This window comes from Mobula birostris, chromosome 11 (genome assembly GCF_030028105.1).
Source record: "Mobula birostris isolate sMobBir1 chromosome 11, sMobBir1.hap1, whole genome shotgun sequence".
Lineage (NCBI taxonomy): Eukaryota > Metazoa > Chordata > Chondrichthyes > Myliobatiformes > Myliobatidae > Mobula > Mobula birostris.
This window is the reverse complement of record NC_092380.1, coordinates 5001045-5022002: the sequence shown is the minus strand read 5'-3', so window position 1 is coordinate 5022002 and position 20958 is coordinate 5001045. Positions and strand designations below refer to the sequence as shown.

General features: G+C 42.2%; 1 protein-coding gene across 2 annotated transcripts in view; it reads right to left on the bottom strand.

The window, feature by feature from the left end:
- Window positions 1-5675: 5675 nt before the first annotated feature.
- The window catches only part of akt1s1 (AKT1 substrate 1 (proline-rich)), a 49989-nt gene continuing 34706 nt past the window's right edge, over window positions 5676-20958 (bottom strand). For both annotated transcript variants that reach the window (XM_072271523.1, XM_072271522.1), the window contains exons 3-5: window positions 14512-14595; window positions 13223-13377; window positions 5676-10112 (exon numbers count right to left, since the gene is read on the bottom strand). In XM_072271523.1, the coding sequence (XP_072127624.1) occupies window positions 9969-10112; window positions 13223-13377; window positions 14512-14595 (383 nt within the window). In that variant the 3' untranslated portion in view covers window positions 5676-9968. The remainder of the gene's footprint in view (window positions 10113-13222; window positions 13378-14511; window positions 14596-20958) is intronic.

The window sequence follows — 20958 nt, the reverse complement described above, 5'->3', positions numbered from 1 at the left end:
AACCTTTTGCACAACTAGTTGCTGTGGCCTGGAATACAGTGCCAACACGGGCTGTGTATCAGATTCATAGTAAACACATGGAAACCAATATGCTTGAAGGTGTATCATTTGCAATGTTCAAGGACAGATCCAAAAACAGAGGGACTAATTGGAAAACTTTGTAGAAACCTGGCATGGGCACAACAGACAATGCCAGCTTTGGACCAGTTCCAAATCCGAGCCTTGACAGATCAGGGAAAGGGATCGAGTCGAGACCAGATGGCTCCCACAAAGCAGGAAGTAAGATCAGCTGGTCAAACCAGGCTGGCATTTGTCACAGGTGGCACTCATCTGAGAGGCTTGACCTTCCTCTGTTAGAGTAGTAAGGATGTCTAAATTGGGCAGGGAGAGCTAATGCCCACCCAGTGGCATAAATCTACTCACTGCTTACTATGATCGCTGCATCAGGTGACACAGGTATAGAATAAAGCTGTCTGTGGCCAACCACTGCAAATTAATTTGGTTGTGGGCTGCACTGCCTGTGATTGGTTGGGTTCTTAAATCTTCAGGTATCCCTGTGGGTAGCCAACTTATCACAGAGTCAGAAGGTTATCGGTTTGAGCCCTCCTCCAGAGACTCCAACACAAAATCTGGGCCATTATCTTTTACTGGGCATCTTGGCCTGGGTTTTTGTGTGTTTAGAGGTTTGGTATACAATTACTTCTAAAGTTGAGATACCAGCCTCCATAGTATTCAAGATACCTTTGAGGAGTGGTGCCTCAAAAAGGCAGTGTCCATCATTAAGAACCCCACTCAGGATAGGCCTTCTTCTCATTGTTACCATCAGGAAGGAGGTACGGAAGCCTGAAGGCACACACTCAATGATTCAGGAACAGCTACTTCCTCTCTGCCATCTGATTTCTGAATGGACATTGAACCCATGAACACCATCTCATTACTTTAAAAATTTGTTTCTGCAATACTTATTTTAATTTAACTACTTAATATACATACATGTAAATCAATCTTTTTCTATATTTATCATGTATTGTGTTGTGCTGCTGCCCCAAAGTTAACAAACTTCACAACATATGCTAGAGATATTAAACCTGATTCTGACTATCAGGTGGCCCACTGGCAGAAGATTGGTAATCAGATCATTGGGACTTGTAATAGTTCTCAATTCCTAATCAGGAAGTGGAAACCAGACCTGCATGGACCCCATTTCTCTTAACTGGTTAGAAATTAAGAAACAATAATCACCATCATGTAGAGCAGGGGTTCCCAGTCTTTTTTTTTTTATAACATTATTATCCAGGTCGGGAAACACTGATGTAGGGGGATTTAGGAGCCTGTGCAAGTGATTAAGCAACACAATCTCCCATTATTGAACACACTACCAACCAACCAGATGCAACAACATACTTAGTATCTTAACATTGATTAAATGTCTACAACCATAAATCTGATCAAAATCAATGTGGCACAAAAGAAAAAGGCAAAGTTCTTTAACTCGGCTGTTATTTCTAAACCAGAGCCAGACCAATCATCTCAGGTCTTTGGCGAGACAGCATTTGGCTCCCCATAATCTCCAGCCAACACCCTACTCCCTGTTAGGGCATTTTTTGGGGGGTTAGCACATATAACAAATAACTGCAGCAACTGACTTCAGCCACCAGTCTTCAAATATGAATATAAATTTTAAAATGCAGCACTGAGCAATGGGTTCCTAAAAGCTGTGAATCATAGTTAATGGGAAGACAGTTAATGATGATTAAAATGCATTCAGGCATCTGTGGTGTGAGTGTGAAGTTTGTGTGTAGTTCAAAGGAAGCATTGTGGATGTATTGGAAATATGGAATTGTCCTTTGATCCTTAGCACGTAAAATGTTGTGTAGCATTGAGTCGAGTAGACCGCTTAGTCTGAAAGGGTCTCAGTAAAATGCCTGCTGTGTCTCATTTTGTCCAATAAAGAGACAACTTCATGTCTACCAGTACTTCTCTCTGGTGACTTTGATCATGCAACAATACACCCCACTCTCAAACTATCTGAAAAAAATTACTCAAGAAAGATTGGCCCTAATAAAAACAAATTTAAAAAAATTGGAATGAATCTGTAGTTCTTTTACATCCATGGGGCATTAAACCTTTAAGACCCCCATTAATCCCCTTGCCATTCCTTTCTATACCTTTCCTGCATTACCTTAAGATCCCCTTCCTATGAGCACATCTCTTCCTAGCATGAGTTAAAGCTATGTCTCCAGACTTTAAACCTTTAAAACCCTACTTTTATTCCATAATCAAATAGTAGCAACTCTTTCTAAAATCCTAAAATTCTTTACCTTGGCACGAGGGCCACCCGCCACATAGAAGCACATCAAGCTCACTCAAAAGTTGTGAGATGGACATCTTATCCTAAAACTTAAAATTATTATTAATTGTAATATCAAATAGTCAAATCAAATGAGTAGTGCAAAAACAGATTAAAAGTAGTGAGGCAGTGATCATGGTTTCAATGTCCATTCAGGAATTGGATGGCAGAAGGGAAGAAGCTACTCCTGATCATTGAGTGCGTCTTCAGGCTTCTGTACTTCCTTCCTGATGGTAACAGAAGAGGGCATGTCCTGAGTGATGGGGCACTTAATGATTGACGCTGTCTTTTTAAGGTATCACTCCTTGAAGAGGCCTTGGATACTACTGAGGTTAGTACCTACGATGGGGCTGACTAATTTTACAACTTTCTGCAGCTTACTTTGATCCTTTGCCGTAGCCCCCCCCACCCCAGAAAGTCTTACTGACTTTCATCTTCTCACCCCCCACACCCCCCAGTCCTGATGAAGGATCTCAGCCTGAAATGTTGACCGTTTACTCTTTACCACAGATGCACCCTGGCCTGCTGAGTTTCTCCAGCATTTTGTGTGCATTGCTTTGATTTCCAGCATCTGCAGATTCTCTCTCATTTGTGAATCTTGGAAGCTTATAGATTCATGTAGCATTGCTGCAATCTTAGCACAGTCCAGACAATCACTCTCAGTACAACATGAAGCATGTGCTACATGGTTTGGACAAGATTATAAATAGTAGAAGAGGCCTTTTTGAATGGTAGCAAATTTTTCTTAATGTCTTTGGTCATTACGGGTTATAATTGGTCATTCAACTGTTACTATTTCTGCAATACTGCAGAGTGCAAATTAAAATTACATCAGTAAGCCTCCAGAGGCACAGCCAGAAGTATTACAGCGTGTGGAGATTGCACATATTCTGTGATCGCATGGGTTTCTCTCCAGGTGCTGCAGTTACCTCCTGCATCCCAAATACATGGTTGTCAGTAGGTTAACCAGTTATTAGAATCTGTCAGAAGGAAAACTGAATCACATATGAGAAAATCTGCAGGTGCTGGAAATCAAAGCAATACACACAAAATACTGGAGAAACAGTTGACATTTCAGGCAGAGACCCTTCATCGGGACTGGTGAAGAGCCTCAGCCCGAAATGTTGATCTGTTTACTCTTTTCCATAGATTCTGCCTGGCCTGCTGAGTTCCTCCAGCATTTTGTGTGCGTTATAAGTTAAATTGGTGGGGGACATGGTTGCTCCATGAGCCAGCAATAGACTTAATCAGCCACGTCAGAAAGAAACCGCAAATTATTTCATTCTCTGCAAATGACCTAATTGGAGTGAAGTCCAGACTGAAAAGCCGAATTCCCTCCCATATAAATTCACAAAAAAACTACTGAGGCTGGGTTGAGATAATAGCAGCTAGGCAAATCTAGCATGGAACAATACCTCCATAGATGGTGATGCTGGGTAGGTCAGCAAGGACATATATAGAGAAAGGTGCTGGAAAAAGGCCAGAAATATCATGAAGGATCCTACCCATGCTGCTCACGGACTGTTTGTCTTTTCTTTCAACAACCCCCATGGCTTTCTGTATTTCACAGCTATCTGGAGAAGACTAATACCAGTGTTGCATTATACATGCATACTTTAACAATAAAACGTACCTTTGCCCATCAGGGAAGAAGCTACGTAGCATCCACACCAGGACCACCAGACTCAAAACCAGTCACTTCCCCAAAAGCCGTCAGGCTGATCAACTCCTCCACCCATTGACCCACCACTCCACTACTTTTATTACTTCCCATCAGAGTCACCTTATGTCATGTGGAGGGTGTGGCTTATTTCAGTCAAAAGCGGCTTCCATCGTGCTGATTGGTTCATTTACAGTCTGCAATACTCTTCTCTCCTTCGTTGGCTTACGCACCACGGCACCCATTTCCAGTTCTAGGCACTCTGGAGATATAAAAAGGTAGCCCCTGTGGTGGTGGGGGGGGGGGTCACCCTCTTTCTTTCTTGCCAGTTACGGGACCCCACTGCAGACCGAGAGATGTGACCAGCACTAAAGGACCACCGAGAAAGACCATTGCAGACATTGATAGCCCTGCCCCTGCCCCCCACAGTTTGTTTAGTTAAGTAGCGTGCTTACTTCTTGGGTTTTAAGATTCGGGGAATTTAGCAGAGTATCCTTAAAGGGCAACTGAATGTACAGTGTAGTGGTTTGGGGTAGCTTAGATGAATATCTATTTAGCTAGACACACAATTTAGTTTTGGTGTATATTTTTAAATACTTAACGTACCCATTTTTAAATGGGTCTCCTGTTTCACTCATTGTGTCCCTGAACCTTTCCCATCTTACATCTTATGTACAGATACTTCAGTACCTAGCATAAAACTTTAAGTATACAGTCTATGTAAATAATCTTACCAATTTATATTTATCATTTTTATAGTGTTCTTTTTGCTTGTTGTGTTTTTTTCTTAAATGTTGCATCAAATTCTTTTTCTTTTCAAGGTGACTAGGGTTCTGTCAAAGTCCGTGATCTACAGCTGCACTCAAACTGTGGTTTTTCCACAGTGGACGAGACCCTGTTCCCGGAGCTCACCTGCCGGCAGTTTACTTGACACATCCAGGAGTGGACTGGAAGATGCAGCCCTCTGCTTTGCAGCCCTGCACACGATAAATTCCATGCCAGTCTCACCCAGTGAGGCATCGCTGGAGAAGGAACAGCACAATTTCACAGCAATGGACGCTCTGTACTCGAGTGATTGCTCTCCTCTCCCCCCCCCCCCCAGATGAGAGAGTTTGCCACCAATTCTTGAGTGGGAGGATCTCGGAATAAAAAGTGACACGGCAGATTGTAACACCATAACAGCAACTGCTTGTTAGTTTCCCCATTCTCTATGAAAATGGGTGATATCTCTGTCTGTCCATAGTTGGAGAGCCTGTGGCACGTCAAACTGGTGGATAAACAACAGTTCATGTTGACTGCAGAGCATGGTCTCTTTGGGAGCTTTGCTATTGCTTGCTGGGTGGATGGTGGGCACTGATCATTTCTGCTGAATGCATGGGGTGGGGGGGGAAAGGAGGGAGGTTGCTGCTTTGCTGCTGCTTGTGCATGGGAGGAGGAAGAGGGAGGTTTTTGGGTTCTAATGTTTTTCCTGTCATTTATTCTTTGGGGTTCTCTTCTGTTTTCATGGATGTCTGTGAAGAGTAAGAATTTCAGGTTGTACACTGTATACATACTGATATCAAAATTGAACCACTTGATCCAGAGTTAACAATCACTTCATTCTCTTCACACTCATGTACTGGTGATTGAAAATAATCAATCTTGAAAGAAAACAAGACACATCTGTAATAATCACTTGACTTTATTCTTTTTAAAAAAATTAGCCATATTCTCTGGTCAGTTTCTCACCATTTTCTGTTCACATTTCCAGCAGCAATTATCTACTTAGTTAATCAAACATCTTCAAAAGCAACAGGTTTACTTGGACACCTCTGAAGATGCGGAGTTTCACTGCGAGTGCGCCTCCCATGGCAGAACTTTTGCTCAGCAGCAGAAACTGCAGCATCCTTCAGTCTCAACTTAATTTGATGTCCAGTTTTCCTTTTTAAAAGAAGTCCTCCTGAACAGCTATAGAGATGGGGACAGTAGGGACAGCATATCCAGATAAAGGAGTCTAATCAACAACAAGGCGGCTTTGGAAAAGTAGCAATCCTAAAAAGGATGCAGTACCTCATTCCTCAACAGAAGTCCTTCAAAATGACTCAGTGGAAACAGTCTAAATAAAGATGAAATGCATACCATGTGCTCCCATCCTTGTTTACCTCAGTTTTGTTAAAAACATAACACATTTAAAGCAAAAAAAAAAAAATTGGTCAGCTGAAGATGAAAATATGGTAGTAACTGAACGACAACCTAGCCTAGCAAGAATGAAACTCAGTAATAATCAGGGAGGGTTATGAACAGTGCTTTGTAAAATTATACAGCACCATAGGGCTGGGTTCTCTATAGAAACTCGCCATTCACTGCCTTAATTCTGGGCCCACAGCTCAATTTGGTTTGTAGGGGGAGATGCGGGCAGGAAATTGAAAGTAATACATTCTGCACCTTACCAGCTTACTTTCTGCCCACCCACCTTTACAAGGGCAAAGTGAGAGGATTCCTTCACTCCTACTCTTAAGTGATAGACTGGTCAGTTGGAGTTAGGACTGCAGAAATAAAGAGGGGCAGGTGGAAATTGAGCATAGTTAAATTTGATTTTTCCCCAACAGAAATTTGCTGGAGACTTGTTTTTAAATACATTGCCATTTGAAAAAAAGCAAGCATTGATTGTACTCAGTAAGCTCCTTACATAGATCAGAGCGTTTAGATGCCTGCCCAAATCTTTCCCCACTCCACTCAGAAATGAGCAGGAAAGGGCTTTTTCTTCTAGGTGCTTAAAACAGCCAATTAAAAAAAAGCATTCAGGCATTGTTTTAAACATTACATAAAATTTTGCCCAAAACAGATTTTTGCAAGAGTACTTTACATAATTTTGCAAGAGTACTTTGCACAGCTTTTAAACAAAAACTGGGTTTCAAAGTAATCACATCAACTGTGGAGCAAGTCCACCTGTTCTAGTCCGACAGTGGTTTCCTTCCTTCTGCTCAAGCCACTATACAACCACATAAACCGTTCCCACCCCCCGTGTTTAGCTCAAAGGAAACTACACAACTGCCCCCTATCCTAATTCGTAGCCAGATGTAGCCAACCACAGTCACAGGTTGTTGTGGAAGAAATTATGGATAGACTCTGGTCATCGAGTGCAATTGGAAGGCTGCAATAGGCAAAGTTGCACCAGGTTGGGAGGAAGAGAGACAGGGCAAGAAATAGTGTATAAAAATAAAGTTGCAACAAGTTGCATGACTGCAAAGTGTCACATGCACCAATCAATGCTGAGTTAACGCAAGCCCCATCAACAGCACCAAGGCATCACTTCAGAGAGGTCACTGAAATCTGACTGGGTGGCAGCAAGCTGGGGAGTATCATGGTGTGCCAGCCGAACCAAAGTGTCTCTGCCCCAATATGTGTAGTAGGGTCAAAGTCTTTCAGAAACACTTCTTCCTAATCAGGGCATGGCCGAGAGATCTGTTAGTGATAGTTTAAAAATTCCCATTCACTTGGATTACAACTGTGACCACTGTGGCTGATGTCCTGAATATGAACTGCAAGGAAAAATCACAACCTTCCACGCTCAGCAACCCCCTTCCAACTGAGCCCCCCAGGCTAAAGGCTTCAGATTGAAGAAAGACAAGCAGCTGAGAATGAATAGATACAGCAAGACAAATATTGCCGGAATTGGATGCTCTCTCAACGTGGAGCTGGTATCCAAACTGAAATTCAGGGTCAGCCATAGAGAGTCATTACCACACATATCAATGGTGCATTCATGCACAACAAGGGCTCCATTCAAATTCAGAAATGGTTGTGCACACATCTCTGGCTGCCCAGTCTATGGGAAGTGTCTATCAGATGTCAGGGAGATGAATGACTGTGGAATGAATTGATAACATGAAAGAACAGAGAAAAATCTCACTGACTGGGCTGGGACTGCAAAAACACTGACCTTTCAGGGAGAAGTTTGCTGGTGCTTCTTCATTCTTTAGTTGCAAGCCACACAATGAGGACAAAGGATCCACCTCCTTGACAATGCCCTATGCATTCTGTTACTACAACTTAACAACAGAGAGATCACATTTGTTATTCTTCCACCACCAAATGCTTCAATCTGAGAGCCAAGGCATTTTTAACCCCTCAGTAGGTCAACCAACAAGGCAGGTTTTGTTGAAAACAGGGGCAGCAACAGGATGCAAGGGCTGGGGTGCAAAACCAAGTCAATAGTTTGCAAGCTTCACTGATGTGAGCCTGCACAGAGAAGTGTTGCAAGGCTTAACGATTCAAGTAAAAGGGGAAAAAAAAACAGAGCAGCTTCCAAACCACTAAAAGGCATCAGACAAACCACTTAGGTTTATAAACAGGTGGTTGCAACACACTGTGTGAGGTCAGTCAAGTTAGGTAAACAGAAGGGGAAATCAAATTCAAAAATTTGCATTGCAAGGCATTTCTTTAGCTAGAGCCAACAGATTTATTTAAAAACAAGGCTAGGCTGTGATGATTGCTGGAGGGATCTGGGGTTGTGTGAAAAGAGGCGAGGGAGGGAGGTGGTTTAAAAAAAATACAAATGGGCAACATTCAGTTCCCATGCCAACTTGTGCAATGGGAGAATCTCAGGCAAGCTGGGACAAGCCCTTCATGGTGCTTTTGATGATTCTCAGCCACACTATGTTGGCACTGGCAAGTAAGCCAGCTGTCTTGACAAGTACTGTTGTACAAGTATCTCTGAGCTGACAGCATCACCATACACAAGAAAGTCAATGGTTAAAGGTCGTAGAATATATCATTCCAACTCAGCATAAAAGTGTGCAACATACCTATCCAATGCTGCAGATGTCTTGACTCCAAGTGTATAATCACAAGGACTGAAACCTCATGGGACTATACTGCAGAGGCCTGGGCAGAAGTGCTCCACATCTCTCAAGTGGACTTGGGTGACCACGTGTATTCACCATAGTGACACCGAACCGATAAGGGAGAATGAGGCCAGTGATGAACCCATGTAATAACTCATTGTATACTGCAGTGGTTTAGTGGGTCACCTGAAGACGATACCATCGACAGATTCCACAAAAAAAAAAGGCAAGGAACAATGAAAAGTAAAAAATCAGGAAACCCGGACACCAGGAACGTTTACTTATTAGATGAAGCAGCAAACAGGTCAGCATCAATGTCATAGCAAATGGCAAATGCTTCTCATTACCAAAGTTGATTGAGTTAAGGGCTCTTTGGGTGGGGGGGGGGCAGGGTCATGCAGTTTAAAAGACCAAACTTAAAAGTCATTTCTTCTGGAAGTGACTAGATTCTTAAAATGTAGCTTCAATGCCTCAAAACAGAGTGGGTTTTATTCTCGGTTGGTAGACTCAGTTTCTACCTGAACCACTTCAGATTACTCCACTGCATTCAATGGTATGGGACAGAGGGGTGAACGGCAGAGGGAGGACAGCTGTATAATGGGTGCTCGATACTCCAAACGGATTTCATCTCCCCCTCAGAATGGGAATGGACAAGGGTTTACAGTTCTGGCCTTGTGTAGGATGGATGAGCAAGGTTTCAAATAAATTCCCTTAAGTTGTTGCTTTGATCTCTTGCCCCTGCTGTTAGATTCCTGCTCACGTACAACAAAGAAACCCAGTTACACTGTTTAAAAACAGTGAAAACACAAACAGACATACAAGAACAAGTTAGACGTCAAAAAGCAGATTCGAGCAACTCTGCTTCATACAATGCTTTAACCAGAAAAATATACTATAAAGTTTATACTTTTCCTTCAGCCAGAAAAATTACGTAATCAACTCATGACCCAGTCTTCTGTCATACACAACCTTAAATGCTACATGTAGTGCCAGGATTACCATGAGTTTCTGGCCAATAAGCTCTTTCCTTTCCAGAAAGTATCTCTGTAGTGTTGAGTGACGGGGGCTCTGGGAGGAAAAGGTATTTTTGGGTTGCAGGGCAGAAAGGGCAGGCAGGGGTTGGAAAGTGCATTTAATACTTCCGATAGGGCTTCTGAAAATCACCGGTGTTGAGTCGGGGCCGTGGCAGATCACCGAACATCTCAGTGCCGTCTGTTACGCTCATGGCCAGGGCTTTCATGCTGGCAGCGATCTTGTCCAGGTCTGGCGAAGGCAACTGATGACGAAAAGAAAAGCAGTCAGTGGATTTTATGGCAACTAGTGGCTAGAAATGTCCACAGTTCAGCTAGGGGCCTCATGGAACACAGTATCAGTGGAGATAAGCTATTTCAGATGTCTAGGATCTCATGTTTTTTTTTTAAAATGACATTAAATTGACATTGCACCAGCATTGCAACACTTTCTCTGATCCCTACCTCCATCTCTGCTGAACCTGTTCTGCTACTCAAATCAGATCACAACTGACCTGTAATGCAAGTCCACTTGCTGACTCCACCAATGGCTCCCACACCTCTCAAAAACAGAACATTTAAAGTACTAAAGTCTCATATTCATAACCGCTCTGCTCTGACAGTGTAGACAGTTAATCTTTTTCTGACAGAACTAAAAAAAGGAACCACTTATCCCATAGTAACAAAAAAAAATCTAGAATGCAGGAATTATTTATTTACAGACCACAAAATATACTGCTCCGGGGGGAGGGGGGGAATGAAGCTATTAATATTTTTTCCCCAAAGATCTTATTAAACTTTTATGTATGCATCACATATCAATGAAATGTAGAAACAGCACTGAAATCTGTAAATATCTTTGGTATTCATTCATTGAGATCACTGGATCCTATGCACTAGATGCTCCCCAAACTTTACCTCTCCATCCTCCACTCAGGGAATCCAACACAAAGTCAAAGCCAATAATCACCATCGCTCCCATGATGCACCTTGGGACCTTGTTACATTAAATGTTTTATTTGAAAGCAAGTGGCCACCTCTGCTGGAGAACTTGATTGGAGAGGGTGGTGGAGATGGTAAACAGGAAAGATGGTGCTTGGGAACACTGCCTATAGCTTCAAAGCTCTCAAAAACAAGTTTTGGACTCTCTGATAGTAAGGGTACACTGGCCTTTATGAGTAAGGACATTGAAAATGGAAGTTGGGAGCTCATGGTGTGTTTGTACAAGATGTTGGTGGGGACATACTGTGTTCAGTTTTGGTCACCCTGCTATAGAAAAGATGTTAAATAAATGAAAAGAAAGCAGAAAAGATTTACAAGGACACTGCAAGGACTTGAGGGACTCAGTTATGGGGAGAGGTGGTGGGGGGGGGGGGGGGAGGAGACAGGCTAGGACCTTTTCCCTTGGAGCGTAGAAGACTGAGAGGTGATCTTACAGAAGTGCACAAAAATCATGGGGTGAATGCACTCTAGTCAGGGTTGGGAAAATCAAGAGCTAGAAGACAGAATCAAGACAAGAGGGAGAAGATTTGACATGAACTTGATGAGCAACTTTATTTAAAGATACACAAAAGGTGATATAAGATGCCAGAGGAAGTGGCTGAGACAAGTACACTTACAACTTTTAAGAGACAGTTGGATAGGTAAATGGATAGGAAAGATGCAGAACAGAGGTTCTCAACCTTTATTATGCCATAGATCAATACTATTATGCAAGGGGCTCATGGTCCCAAGGTTGAGAATCCCTGGTTTAGAAGGTAATGGACCAAATACAGTAAAATGAGAATAGCTTAGATGGTTCTCATGGAACAGTTGGGCTGAAGGGCCTGTTTCTGTGCTGTATGACACAATAAATTATGATTTATTGAAAAATTAAATTAAAGAATGCTTTAGAACAGAGGGGTCTAGGAATAGTGGTGCTTAGTTCCCTGAACATGGAATCTCATGTGGATAGGGTGGTGAAGAAAGCTTTTGGTTTGCTGGCCTTTATTAATCAGAGCATTGAGTATAGGAGTTGGGATGTAATGTTGAATTTGCATAAGGCATTGGTAAGGCCAAATTTGGAGTATTGTGTACAGTTCTGGTCACCGAATTACAGGAAAGATGTCAATAAAATTGAGAGAGTACAGAGGTTTACTAAAATGTTGCCCGGGTTTCATCTCCTAAGTTACAGAAGGTTGAACAAGTTAGGTCTTAATTCTTTGGAGCATAGAAGGTTGAGGGGGGACTTGATAGAGGTGTTTAAAATTATGAGGGGGATAGATAGAGTTGATGTGGATAGGCTTTTTCCATTGAGAGTGGGGAAGATTCAAACAAGAGGACATGGGTTGAGAATTACAGGACAAAAGTTTAGGGGTAACATGAGGGGGATCTTCTTTACTTCAGAGAGTGGTAGCTGCGTGGAATGAGCTTCCAGCAGAAGTGGTTGAGGCAGGTTCGATGTTGTCGTTTAAAGTTAAATTGGACAGCTATATGGACAGGAAAGGAACGGAGGGTTACGGGCTGAGTGCAGGTCGGTGGGACTAGGATAGGGCAAGAATTTGGCACGGAATAGAAGGGCCGAGATGGCCTGTTTCCGTGCTGTAATTGTTATATGGTTATAAATATTGCTGTTACATTATATACAGCAGTAGATATAGTAGGGACTATTCCTCATTCAACTGCACCAGGTTTGTTAGCCCAATTATTTTGCGGGACTACTGTAGGATCCAATGGGGCCTTGTATGGATTGCACCCTCCCCCAGGAAAAAAAAGAGCACGGCAAAAATCTACAAAGATATTCCAATGCTCTCAATTCTATTTGGTGAGTGAGCTCCTTCTGGAATTGCAGCCAAATGGGTGACCCATCACTGACCAGATGAGAAAATCAGAAAGCCAAGACTCTTAATTTATCTTTTTTTTCCCCCCCCCACTCTGTTTTTTTTTTTGTTCAAGAGTGAAGAGGCATGGGATGCTGTCCCTTGTTTGACATGTGGGCACCATTAGCAAACTGGCTGTTGCTGCCCATTCCTGTTTTCCCCCTACATCTGGAACACCAAAGTTGTTCACAGGATTGCCTCAGGGCCGTTTGGGAGTCAACCATATCATGTGGGGATAGGACCTAATATAGATCTAGATGGGGCAAGCAGGCTTCCGAATCACATAATGGTTAAATCTCAGAGGCCTTTTGGCCCAATGATATATGGGGTCTATGCAATAATCCAGTTGGTTCCACCCATATTCATTTCCCCTTTCAGATATTTATCCAGCTCCTTTTTGGATATTACACTGAAATACTTTACTAAGCACGTCGAACCTCTTCCTAAAAGACCAACTTGATGGTCAGTTTCAGCAATAATAATTCTTTGGCATACTAGCAGGAGAGAATATACCTTACCCGTTCATCGTTATCTCCATCAGCAAACTTCTTTGGCTTCAGATCTTTGAATCCCCAGATGGGAACTGACACGGGCAAGGACTTGGCATATTGATGACACTTTGTTTGAGAAAGAGTTTGTGGACGAATAGGAAGCTCTTCGCTCAAACTGCCATCTGCAAGTCAAGGGGTAAAGCAAAACTACCAATTAGCTACAAGATATTGAAACACTTGGAGTCCCAGTACACATCAGATACACTGTAACCACTGTGCAAGACCTAGGTGGATTGCCCATGCAGATCTTTGCAAGGATCTTGTGGTGGTAGAGAGCCTTTTTGAGTTCTTGAGATCCAAAGAGCAATGCAGTCTGTAGTTTAGCCATCTGGCACTTAACTCCTGGTAGGGTCAACCATGATGGCAAGTTCAAGGGGAAGCTTCTAGGCAAAGAGTGATCCAACCAAGCACTCAGTGGTGGAGCTGGTGGAAGATGATGACACATCATGATAGCAGTGAAGTGGGAGAAAAGCTTCAACAGTAAAGGGTTCCCAGTAGTCTTCCATTCCATGCCACTGGACCCTGACCTTGAACTCTCGAGGACTGTGTTCTGGCATGTCCATGCATCAGCCTCCCCACATTAAATACCGCCATGGACAGGTGCTCTCCGTTAAGGGAATTCACTATTACATCTTGGAAACCCTTTAGGACTAGGGTTCACAACTTTTCTTTCTTTCTTTCTTTCTTTTTTTTTTTAAAAAATGCCATGGATCCCAATCATTAACTGAGTGGATGGTGGACCACAGGTTAGGAAACCCTGCCTTAGGGGAACATCAGCCTTGTCACAAGTGAGTGCACTACTACTACAGCCCATGCAGTTTCTACCTGGTCCCATAACATTCCCAAACCACCTAATTTTCCTGGAGGTTTACCATCAGTCAGCTCTAATAGAAATACAAATGCAAAATAGAAATGGAAGCTAGAATTCACTCAGGCATCAAAGAAAGCCTTTTCAACACAAGTCTATGCTATATCATGAAATGCATCTCAACCATCCACAAAGGTGTGTTGTTGTAAGCAGTACTGAACTAAAATCCACTCCACACCAGTAGAGATAATGTTCATTTACTAAATTGGCTTAACTACCTCAACTTGTGATTAATCCAATTCTTAAAAATGACAAGAGCGAGTGTGCCACTATGAGTACCATGGAATAAACAGCTCCTTCCTACTTATGCAGCCTATACTAGATTCAATACGGTTTGCATATAGGACCAGAATTGAGCCACTGAGGCTGCCCCCCACTGTAGACTTACCATCTGTGCTCTCGCCATCCAAATCAGATTCAAAGAAAGGCTCACAATCCTGACTGGTTGACTCTTCATCCATTGTGAAGATGGCTGTAGGGGGGAAAAAAAAAATCAAGTTAACACATTGATGTGAAGGCTGGAGTACAACTTTCAAACTTTTGTGGGCAACATCAAATTGGAGGCACAGTTAACAGAAGAGGATGATGACAAAAAGACCATGATGCACTTGACGTTGCAGTGTTTGCTGAGCTCGGCAATAAGCTTGCAGATATTTCATTGCCAGTCGAGGTGACATCCTCAGTACGCAATTGTTGGTATTTCTCTCTGGAAGTGCTCGTGTTTGTATAGGCTCCAGTTCACTTGCCTAGGTCCTGACTGGCTACCCCTTCAGTTGACCTTTGAATTCTATTGGCTCACATTTCTTTGGCTCTTAGGGGTTCATGGATGTCATCTATTTCGCTATGTTTGTTTACAGAGTTATCAGAAGAGAAACATGCTTCTAAAAATTCTTGAGCCTGCTTCGTGTTTGCCTGCACCAGAACCTCCATGGTGTCCATAAGACCATAAGACAAAGGAGCAGAAGTAGGCCATTCAGCCCATCAAGTCTGCTCCACCATTTTATCATGAGCTGATCTATTCTCCTATTTAGTCCCACTCCCCCACCTTCTCACCATAACCTTTGATGCCCTGGCTACTCAGATACCTATCAATCTCTGCCTTAAATACACCCAATGACTTGGCCTCCACTGCTGCCCGTGGGAACAAATTCCATAGATTCACCACCCTCTGACTAAAAAAAATTTCTTCACATTTCTGTTCTGAATGGGCGCCCTTCAATCCTTAAGTCATGCCCTCTCATACTAGACTCCCCCATCATGGGAAACAACTTTGCCACATCCACTCTGTCCATGCCTTTCAACATTCAAAATGTTTCTATGAGGTCTCCCCTCATTCTTCTAAACTCCAAGGAATACAGTCCAAGAACGGACAAACGTTCCTCATATGTTAACCCTCTCATTCCCGGAATCATTCTAGTGAATCTTCTCTGTACCCTCTCCAACATCAGCACATCTTTTCTTAAATAAGGAGACCAAAACTGCCCACAGTACTCCAAATGAGGCCTCACCAGCGCCTTATAGAGCCTCAACATCACATCCCTGCTCCTATACTCTATTCCTCTAGAAATGAATGCCAACATTGCATTCGCCTTCTTCACTATTGACTCAACCTGGAGGTTAACTTTAAGGGTATCCTGTACGAGGACTCCCAAGTCCCGTTGCATCTCGGAACTTTGAATTCTTTCCCTATTTAAATAATAGTCTGCCCGTTTATTTTTTCTGCCAAAATGCATAACCATACACGTTCCAACATTGTACTTCATTTGCCACTTCTCTGCCCATTCTTCCAATCTATCCAAGTCTCTCTGCAGACTCTCCGTTTCCTCAGCACTACCGGCCCCTCCACCTATCTTCATATCGTCAGCAAACTTAGCCACAAAGCCATCTCGATCATCCTTCTCGATCGTCGTGTACCAAGACTAATGGGATACCACAAAGGTTCTGGTGCACCAACAACCGTGCACTGAGGATGTCACCTCAACTGGTGATGAAACACCTACAAGCTAACTGCCAAGCTTGGCGAACACTGCAACATCAAACACCTCAACCAGAGCTACCAATATTCACAACCATCCTAAATGTGATGTGACTAGAAATTTTACTCTATGGTATGAGAATACAATAGAAATATTACTTCTTTCTAAAACAAGGTGTCTCATGAGAGAAGTACAAAGGGGCATAAACATAGCAAATCAGTGATACAGAATACTAAGTCATAAATGTAAAAAAAATTAATTTTATATTTGAGGGAAGAATTGAAAAGCAGTGTTTGTTAAATTTTATTGATATAGTGCCTTTACCACAAAAGAATTTGCAGTAAAGGCTCTTCAGGTGTAAAAGCAACAATGATCAACCAAGGAGAACTTGAAAGACGCATTTTCAGAAAGTTTAGGAAGGGAATTCAGAAGAATGAGATCAGAGACGAACAAGTCAGAACTGGAGACGAGCTAAGGATGCAAGACAATGTTGGATAACAAAGATAAAATACTGATACAAGAGCAGTACCCATTATACACAAGGACAATGGAGTAACAGGACTTGGTACAAGTAAAGAGAGAACAGATGTTTACACACAAGAGCTATACACTTCATTAGATATGGAGTGAAACTCTTGTGGTCTTCTACAGCTTCAAGTTTTGACGTGTTGTACATTCAGCAATGCTCTTCTGCACACCACTATTGCAAAGTCTGATTTTGAGTTTATTCTCACCTTCCTGTTAGCTTGAACCAGTCTGGTCATTCTCCTGTGACCCCTCTCAATAACAAGGCGTTTTTACACAGAGAACTGCCACTCACAGAATATTTTTGTTTTTTTTGCACCATTCTCTGTAAACTCTAGAGACTGTTGTGTATGAAAGTCACATGAGATCAGCCATCTGAGATACTACCCCATCTGACACCAATCATTCCAGTTAAAGTCACATAGATCACATTTCTTCCCCATTCTGATGTCTAGTCTGAACAACAATGGAACCTCTTGACCATGTCTGCATGCTTTGATGCATTGAGTTGCTGCCACATGATTTGCTGATTAGAGATTTGCATTTACAAGGTGTACCTAATGAGTGGCCACTGAATTTACAAAGCTGATTTTGATACTTCGAAGGATGGAGTCAGGGTGAAGTGCTGAGACAAACTTTGAAAGTGCCAGGTAACTCCCAAAAGACAAGTTAATTATCTACACTTAGTCCAATATAATTCATTCTACCAACAGAGTTTGCTGTTGAAATTTGTTTCAGACAATAGATTTGCTTTTTAGTGCACATGGGAAACCCAGTAGATTTTTAAAAAAACCTTAATGCTTTCAATTATTCTATCATGGAGTGAATATTATTGACAGTAGATTGGTGGGGTCTGGAGCCAGGTGGTCAGATGGGGCAAGTACAAAAATTATCCTTGCTGGAAGGAAAATTGGAATGTCTTCAAACCTACCAGTTCATCAGTGGGTTCCTGGTTACCGCTACTGATATTACAGGTTTTAAAAAAACTCACGTTACTCCAACAAGCTTCATCATGGGCACTCAAAAAGCATCATTAAGGAGCCCCAACTTTTTTCCCCTATCTTTGCACTATTTAATATTTTATATACAAGGCGGCAATGGCAAACCACTTCATAGAACAATTTGCCAAGGACAATCATGGTCATGGAAAGACCATGATCATCCACATTGTACAACACAGCACATAACGAATGAGCGATATTGTAATTTACAGTTTATGTATTGCAATGTACTGTTGCAGTAAAACAACAAATTTCACGATATATGCCAGTGATATGAAACCTGTCACCAAAGATTTCCAGCATTTTCTATTATTATTTCATATTTCTAATATCGGCAGATTTTAAAAATATATTTCCGGGCTTAAAATTCCAAAATCCCAGCTGCCTCAGTGGGATTTGAACTGGTCTCTGAACTGTGAGACAACTCCTGGGTACTAGTCCACTATTCTACTATCTTCATGAATGGCACAACACCAAATTCCTGATTAGACTTGAGTACAGATGAACAAGACACATTGTTCCAATAACCTGTTTTATTTCACTATACCTACCACTGCACTCAAAAGGACAATCAAAAATTCACTTATACTTTAGAGAAACCCTAACTGAACCAGTAATAATTTCACAGCAAAGCATGAAACACAAGAGATTCTGCAGATGCTGAAAATCCAAAGGAACACACAGTAAATGCTAGAGGAACTCAACATGTCAGACAGCATCTATGGAAATGAATATACAGCTGACTTTTCAGACCGAGACCTTTCATTAGTCCTTGGGAGGTTGCAGGTGAGAAGCTTGTTCTGTATGAATCTGTATAGCACCAGTCATAGCTTAGTAAGCAGTCACCTCAGAACACTCTATCCATTTATTTAAAGATGCAGCATGGTAACAGGCTCAACGAGGCCTGCCCAATTAACCTGTGCACCTTTGGAATGCAGGCAGAAACCAGAATACCCAGAGGAAACGAACATGGTTACAGGGAAAATGTGCAAACTCCTTACAGACAACAGCAGAATTGTCACTAATAGAGTTACACTTAACCATATCTATGATTTTGACAACGTTTGTCTTGATCTTGGTTTATATTGTTACTGATATACATATTTGAACTGATTCTCCTCTTGGCTGTATCTATGCTTTTTTAAAAATCAATAAAAAGATTGACGAAGAAAAAGAGTTACACTAGCTGCTACACTACCGTGCCATCCGCAGTAAGATTTGGCTTTAAATGTCATGCCAGGATCTGGAGCACATATCTTACTGGCATTTCAACACACATGGAAAGAAGATTTCAAAGCCATAAGTAGCATACATCAGATGAAGCACACATGAGATCCTGCCTGCTGTTTCTATTATTACAGAAAGAATTTGCACTTTGTTTAACTGCACTTTCTCTGTAGGTTTTTCATCTTCCTCCCCCAGGGGTGTTTGTTGTTTTCTTTTAAAATGGGTTCTTTGTGTTTCTTGTTTTGTGGCTACCTGTAAGGAGACGAATCTCAAGGTTGTATTATGTGTACATACATTAATAAATTTACATTGAACCTTGATGTGACAATAACAAACCAATAACAATGGTTATGCTGCTTATGAGCACTCCTTGTATTCTAACTGGTTAAAATGCAGCCAGTGGCATATCCAGGTATGGCACGTGCCCTGGATGCCACTTGGGGGGGGGCACCACTGGGCAGTTTCTATTAAAGTCAGACAAGCCATCCTCGGATAGTGAAAAAAGAATTTTCTTCAGATGTATGATCTGTCTTTGATTATCATGGGTGAGAAGCACTAGGATGGCCTTATTTCAGAGCATTGTGTAAGAAGACCATGAAACATTTCTTCACGAAGGAGGAAAGTAGAGCTGAAGGACGGAAGAGATGAAAGTTGGAGGCGGAGAAGCCAAGAAGTCGAGCAAGTTCTTCATGCCCTTCTTTTAAAAGGCCGGAACAAGTAGTTTGACACGTTCCGTGGAGTCGCCTGCACCTGCTACAAGTTTGTTTGAATCTGAAGGTGGATCAAGTACAAATGCGTCACAAGCCGAGGAGGAAGTCAAGTCAGGTAAATCCGAGTATGACGAGATGAAGAGTGAGGCTGTCACAGAGAACGTGGAGATGACAGGAGGGGAAGACAATGGTGGTGGCGGTGTGATGTTGAGTTTATTGATGAGGTTTTACCTGACGAGATTGAACCTGATGATGCTGAACCTAGTGAACTGGATGCTGTCAAAGAGCCTCGAACTGTCACACCAGAAGTGATTGAACAACATGACATTGGACTTCTGAAGTTCAACAAGGATACTGGAAAAGCAATTCTGCCTGATGCATTAAGAACAGAAATAAAGCTGGGTTTGAAGTATTTCCAGAACAGTGAGGGGCCTTTCCTACCAACAAATAACTGCTCAATGAACAAAACTTGGTTCAAGAGGAAATTGGGAAATGGTTGTGGTGAGGAAGTGACTCACTCATGGCTGGTCTATTTCCCTTCTAAAAAGTCTGCATTTTGTATCTGTTGTCTTCTCTATTCCTGGTCAGACCATCAATCCTCATTGGAGCAGGAAAGTCGATTCAACCAGTAGAAAGCACCTGAAAGGATTAGTGTTCATGAAAATGCCAAGAATCATCAGGAATGCATCACACAGTGGAAAGAAATGGAAAGAAATTTAGCTGGAAACAGAGGAGTTATTGACGCGGTATTTCAGTCACAGATTGAGAAGGAGAAGCAGAAGTGGCGTGACATCTTGACAAGAATCCTTCACTGCATAAAATTCCTTGCGACTCAGAACCTGGCTTTGCAAGGACACCGGGAGTCACTTCAGCTAAATGATGACTCCAATCTGGGAAAATTTCCTTGGCTTACTGAAACTACTGGCCATCTTTGACCCTGTCATAAAAGAACACCTCACTCATTTGGGAAGTCATCCTGGATCCACGTCTCATCGGTGTCCAGAACAAATTCATCCACATGATGGCATCCACTGTCCGCCAGAGTTTACTGAGAAGCATTCGTAAAGCCAAGTACTATGGTCTCATGTTCGGCTCGACTCCTGATCAGGCACACCGTGAGCAGATGTCAGAAGTAGTGAGGCATGTGGAAGTTGATTTTGAGAGGAAAACAGTCCGTGTTACAGAGTCCTTCCTTGGTTTTATCCAGATAAGCCAGAAGGATGCTGACAGCTTGGTTGAAGACATCTTGAAACAGCAAGAGAAGGATGAAATGGAGCTACAAGATTGTCGATCACAGTACTATGACAATGCTGCTGTGATGGCCGGACACAGAGGTGGTGTTCATCAAAGAATAAGTGAGAAAAACAACCTGGCTGTGTTTGTGAATTGTGACAAT